Below are 6564 nucleotides of genomic sequence, written 5' to 3' on the forward strand. Positions count from 1 at the left end.
TGGAGGACTTTGTAATCAATATATTACAAAGCTATGACATTGGAGTCACAGATCTGATTTTATAATCATAGGTTTTATACTGCCAAAGATTCTTTTTGAGTCTCAGTGTCCTTATCTGTAAAATAATGAATGAACTAAGACAATGATTTTACTGCCCTTACTGATGTAGTGTGTTTTTACTTAGGTGGCAGGTTGTATAAAAGAAGTCCTGGAACTTGTGGCCGTACCATCCAGGTATAAAAACGTTTAAGAAATGGAACAACTATGCGAGGAAGAACAAGAAGAGCCAGAACCGCAGAAGAATGTCAAAGAAACCAAACAAGTGAATGATGATGATGCTGAATTGATACTTGTTGGCGTGGAGCATGTCAATGAAGATTCTGAGCTGATCTTTGTTGGTGTGACTTCACACTCAAAACCAGTTGTTTCCACTATTTTGAATAGAGCCACCCCAGGTTCATATTCAAGGAGGAAAAAGTATGGTCGCCACAAACAAGATCCTGCTTGCAGTACCTTGCAGCCTACAAGACATACGACCTCTCCATCAAAAATGGTGGCTGTCTCACCAGCGTCTTCTTCGGAATCAAGATCAACAGACAGTCCTATAATTATTGAGCCTTTGTCTCATCCTGAATATGAAAACAACTCAATACCAGTCCAGCCTAATAGCTCTTCAGAGGTGCACTCTCCATTGATTACGTTCACAAGTTCATTGCAGCATCCAGGAGGAACAGCACTTTCTTTTGGAGGTGTAAAGGAAGGACCACGTATACCAAAGCAACTTTCAACTTTTGAAGTAAACAGCATAAATCCCACGAGGCCTAAACTCAGTGATGGAATCCCACAGGGACATTTTTCGGCTTTACCAGCCTCAGATGTCTCTCCTGCAAAGAACATCCAACAAAATACACCCTCAATAGGTCTTAATACCTCAGTAAGCCATGCTCTGCATGGAACACCTTTTCTAACAACTTTTCCAAAGGACAAGCTCCATTTTAAACCTATAAATCCAGATAGCGGAAATGGGGGAATGGCCAAAACAGACTTTTCAAGACTAGCAAGTCCAAACAAGACTTTTGATTCCCAGGAAGGAAGTGTGACCGTGTTACTTCATGACTTCTATTATGGGCAACATGAAGGAAATGGGCAGCCAGAACAGAAGACTCACACAAACTTTAAATGTTTCAGCTGCCTGAAAGTTCTTAAGAATGTGAAGTTTATGAATCACGTGAAGCAGCACTTGGAACTCGAGAAGCAGATGGGTGATAGCTGGGACAGCCACACCACCTGTCACTATTGTTACCGGCTATTTCCCACTCCCATCCAATTACAACGCCACATTGAAGGTGTGCACATCACGCAGGAATTCTCCACTGTTTGTAAAATCTGCGAGTTGTCATTTGAAACAGACCAGGTTCTCCTACAGCACATGAAGGACATGCACAAGCCTGGTGAAATGCCCTACGTATGCCGTGTTTGCAATTACAGGTCTTCAGCCTTCACTGAAGTGGAAACCCACTTCAAAACCTGCCATGAAAACACTAAGAATTTGCTTTGTCCGTTTTGCCTCAGAATTTTTAAGGCTGCAACACCATACATGTGCCATTTTAAAGGGCACAGGGAAAAGAGTGCTCACTCATGTTCCAAATGCCGACTGCAGTTTTTAACTTTCAAGGAGAAAATGGAGCACAAGACCCAGTATCATCAAATGTTTAAGAGGCCTAAACAACTAGAAGGATTACCTCCTGAAACAAAAGTTGTTATTCAAGTGTCTCTGGGACCTCCCCAGCCAGGATCAGTGAAAGTGGCATCCATTACTGTGAACACGTCTGACTCTGAACCATCACTCCTGTGTCTAAAAGAATTGCCAAAAAAAGCTACTCACTCTAGTTCTTTGAAATCTAAAATGTTTCAGTCCAAGTCAAAAGTCTCCCCACCCTCTCCCAAAAAATGTAAACTACACATTTGTCAGTAGCACCAAATGAACAGAAACCAATGAATCATTCATGAGTTCCTTTAATTCATGATTGACAATATTGTTTGGGCTAAATTACAAGGTGTTATTTTAAAATATGTAGTTTTTGGTTTTCATATCTGACTTAACACAGACTTGATATCTTTATGTGTGTATGTATGTGAGAGAAAAAACAAAACAAAACACATTATTTTGGTATTTTTTGTTATGCCCAAGCATATATAGATTTTGTTGAATTATTTTGAATTACTTAATTTTATCCTCAACCTTTTCCTTACATTGAAGATTCAATATTAAATGGCTTTGTTATGGGGCAAGACCCTATTTGCTGCTGAACTCCAGAAGTGCCTCTGCTGTGCTTGTACTGAAAGCCTGGGTGTCTAGATGCTGATGAGAAATTTGGTACAAAGGTACCCAGGTAGGCAATGCTTAGAGAGGGGCAGTGGCTCCTTTTACAGTTGAGGGAAGGGCACACATCCACTTCCTTTGCATTAGCAGAAGGAAGACTGAAAATATCCCCCCCCCCCACTTTTTTTTTTCTTAAGTATCTTTAACCCAGGAACATGAAAAGAGGCAAAACCATGGTGTTAAGGTCCCTGGATGGCATTTTGCCTTCGGCTAGTATCTAAAAACTTGGCAGCTTGGACCCATCCAGTAGCACCTGGGAAAAAACAGACCTAGCAGTTTGCTTCTTGTAACGATAACGGCCCAGAAAACTCTAAGGAGCAGTTCTATTCTGTAACCCATGAGTTTCCAAAGTCACTGACAAATAACAAAACAAAAATAACTACAAAGTTCAATGTTTGAGAGGGCCCAGACATCAAACAGCTGCTATGCATCACTGACTTCAGATGAAGCAGCCACAGCAATCCATAGAATGAGACCTGGTGCCAGTGGGCCTCCTGCTGAGTGATTTAAAGGGGGCACCCATTTATCTCAACTACATTCCTTCTGGCTGGCCTTTAGTGGAGAATGGATTGGCCACATTCCTTTTACACCACAGGTGGTCAGAAGCAAGTAAACTCAAGAGAAAGGAGCCCTGACCTTCATAGTTTAGTTTGAACTGGACTGGACCCATATTTTTAACTGGAAGGGGCTAAACAAATGTTATCTGCCAGTTTAGAGGCTGGACGAAGTTCAGTCTTCCACTGGTAAGCTGGAATGAGCGCTATTCAAGAAGAGTAGATAGAATGAATACAAACAGAAAGCCCAGGCTGGCAGACTGAAACGATTACAAGGCTTGCTTTTCCTTGTATTTTACTGGGCACACACTGTCATTGAACGCATGACACTTACAATTCTGTGTCATGCCTTGGACATGAATGTATTGAAGTTAACAGTTATTCTATTATATGTATGTACAATTTCCAAATTCATCATACTGATACTGAGTTTGGGTCTTGACACGCTAATGTGCAAGAAAGAAATATCCCATCGTTAATTAAATATGAGGAGGCCTCAAAATGGTTGTGGAAAGATTCTATTATCCCTTAATTTTATTTTTCCACAAACTTTTTCAAGCACTCTTGTAGTAAATCTTAAGAGTTGCTATCCTTCAGCACTGTCAGGAACCTAATCTATCTCTATGGGAGAAAGAACCATTTCAGGAAACTGGAGAAGGTCTTGAGTATTGGTTCCTGAATATTAGCAGCCTTGGCTGCTTCTGTGGTTCCAGGGTTGAGTCTCCCTAGGTATGGTGTAGCACCATGCCTTCTTCCTCCAGCCCCAGCTGAGGTGTCCAACAGCCTTTGTGCTCCACTCCAGGAATCTGGGATTCTGGTTCTAGATCTAGACCTGGAGAAAAACTCTCCCTGCTTTCTTTATCCTCTTCCTTAAAGGTACCTCCACTGGCTCTCCTCTTGTCTCCCATCCCGCTCCTATCCCCGTCCCCTGCCCAGTCTAGCTTAGTTTCCTGGGCTTCTACAAATGTTGAGAGGATACAATCATCAAGGCTGTAACTTCCCTAGTAGAATCCAGGGAAGAGAGGTGGCAGATAACACAGTAGTGTTGTCAGGATATGTGTACATTTGAGATAACAAAATGTAGATAATGTTTAATTTATTTGTTTGATAGGTGGCAGATTGATTTGCACCTTGAACGTTTTACTAGGCTTTTTAGCTTGTTTGGGCCAAGGCACTTGCGTAAAATTTCAGCATGAACTCTTTGTTGAGGTATAGAAAGATTTTTTTTTTTTTTTCTTCTCCCCTAATTATTTGAAAACTACTGTGTCTCTTCCACTTGCTCTCTCTCAGGTGGAAGTGCCTACTGTGTATAAATAGATCTGCAGACTTATGCCTACTTATATCCCTTATGGTGGTATCTGTATGTGTGTGGTTGCTTAGTATTTTAGCACTATTACTGTTGTTTGCTGCTTCATTGAAACATACTCCTAGGGAGCACAAATTGTCATTCATTGCCAACTACCACCACCACCCACTGCCATGGAGTCAGTTCTGACTCATAACAATCCTACTGGGAAGAGAACAACTGCTCCATATGGTTTTCAAGGCTGGCCACCTCTATGGGAGCAGACAGCAGCTCAACACTTAACCCAATGCCCCAATAGGGCAGTGCCAGAAATCTGGCCCTGCCTACCTCTTCTCTCAGTTTCTCTTGTCATGCTTCCCTCCCCACTGATGCACTCTTTTCTGATACAGTGGCCTTGCTTTTCTAACTATACTTCTCCATTCAAAGACTTTGTACATGCTGCTGTTCCCTAGGCCTGCATGGCTTGCTACCTCACTTAGTTGGTCAACCCTTCGTTTAGTTCATGGAGTTTCAACCGCATCCTTATGACACTGGCAGTGAAATCTCCTTACTTTTGCTCTTACTTTCTCCTCCACTTGAAAGGCACTTTATCTCTTTCCACTCCTCTTTTTTCTCCCCAGTCGAGTTTAATTTCCTGGGCTTTCACAAAAAGCTGGGAAAAGATAATCATCAAGGGCTTGGCTTCCCTCTTAGAACTGAGCTAGCTTGAATCAATTTCTGTGCCTGTAATTAAAAGAAAATTCATATAGTGAGTTCTTTCAGGAGCTTTCTCTGTTTTTCTATTGATAATGCTCTATTTTTTTAATGCAATGTCACTTTGTTTTGTTTACAAATGTACTGTATATTGACTGTCAAGATTGATATTTTGTTATTCTTATCTTTGTGGATTCCCCTATCTATTTTGCTTGCTTGTTGTTTCAGATAAAATTATTTTATTAATGTTGCCAAAATTGTAAGTAAAATAGCAATTATTATAATAAAATGTTTTGTGACTAAGATATTGTCGTTCCATCAATACTAACAAGATATTATTTTAGGGTGCTTTTCCAATTTTTATTGAGTGCCACTTATGTAAACTCTTTGCCTTCCTGCCAATTATATTTGAGTCTTTTGAATTAGTCACAACTTCCAAATAATTACAAGTACAATGGAGTTAATTGACTTTTTAAAAAGTACATGGTATAATAAAAAATTGACAATTAAAGGTAACAAGCACAATATTTAAAGAATTAACTTTCTACTTTAACATCTTTATAGAGAATTATTGCATAATTTTATTGGCTGCTGTATAACAGCTATTGAAATAATCATGTTTTTTTTTTCTTTATTAACCTAATGTTTTGCTTGGCTACATCCACAAGTTTTCTTGAGGCCTTCCTTTCTTGAAGCAAAAGTAGCCGCACTTGGGGTAAGAACATCACCCTCATTATTCAGAATCCCTCTCTTTCTCATATCTATTGTTGAAGCTGGTTTCTTTCTCTTCTAATTAAATTTGCCACAGTTTTTCTATGTTTCTGATTTACTTTTTCCCCAAGAAACAGCCTTTGGTTTGATGTATGATCTCAACTGATTTTGATTTTGCTGTTCTTTATTTTAAATTTTATTCATTATATTATTCTTATTTTCATAAAGATTGTTCTTTTATAACCTTTTATTTAAAAAACTTAATTTTTCTTTAATAAGTAGGATTTAAGACCTTGATTGCCTCTGTATAGCTTTGACTGAATCTCAAATGTTTTGATGCATATTGCTTTCATTTTTATTAAAATTTTCACATTTTTGGAGCAAATTTAAAATTCTGAAGATTAAGTTTTACATGCTGAACATTTCAGTTGTAATTTATTGTTTTACAGAGAATTCCGTTTTCTCTGGAGCTTTGAGTATATTTATACACTATATGTCTATATAGATACTCTTTAGATTGCTAAATGGAGCAATAGTGTATTTTCTATTTCTATGGTGAAATATGAAATATGTTTTCTTTCTTCTAGGAATTTATTTAAAATAAATCTTGTGTAAAAGGTGGATGGAAATATTTATTTGAGAGTAATTTCTGGTAACAAAACTTGGAAACCAAACTGCAGATCAAATGAATTGTTCACTAAGTATATACCTACCTTGGTGACACTGTGGGTTAGGCATTGACCTTAACCCTAAAGTCAACAGTTCAAACTTACCAATCACTCCACAGGAGAAAGACAAAGCAGTCTGTACCATAAAGCTTTACAGTCTTGAAAGCAGGGTCGCTAAGAGTCAGAATTGACTTGATGGCAGTAGATTTTATACATAGTATTACTCAGTTTTCTGTTCAGCTCTTGGAC

The 6564-nt window shown here is 38.8% G+C and overlaps 1 protein-coding gene and 1 pseudogene across 1 annotated transcript; one reads left to right on the forward strand and one right to left on the reverse strand.

Annotated features, from left to right (window-relative positions):
* Nucleotides 1–253: 253 nt before the first annotated feature.
* ZNF280B (zinc finger protein 280B) lies at nt 254–1975 on the forward strand. Its single transcript, XM_006874959.1, has one exon. The coding sequence runs from the start codon at nt 254–256 to the stop codon at nt 1973–1975; it is 1722 nt and encodes a 573-aa protein (XP_006875021.1).
* A 1687-nt stretch (nt 1976–3662) lies between these two features.
* Nucleotides 3663–6564, reverse strand: part of LOC102833878 — a 9132-nt pseudogene continuing 6230 nt past the window's right edge.

Source organism: Chrysochloris asiatica, unplaced genomic scaffold (assembly GCF_000296735.1).
Source record: "Chrysochloris asiatica unplaced genomic scaffold, ChrAsi1.0 scaffold00306, whole genome shotgun sequence".
Classification (NCBI taxonomy): domain Eukaryota; kingdom Metazoa; phylum Chordata; class Mammalia; order Afrosoricida; family Chrysochloridae; genus Chrysochloris; species Chrysochloris asiatica.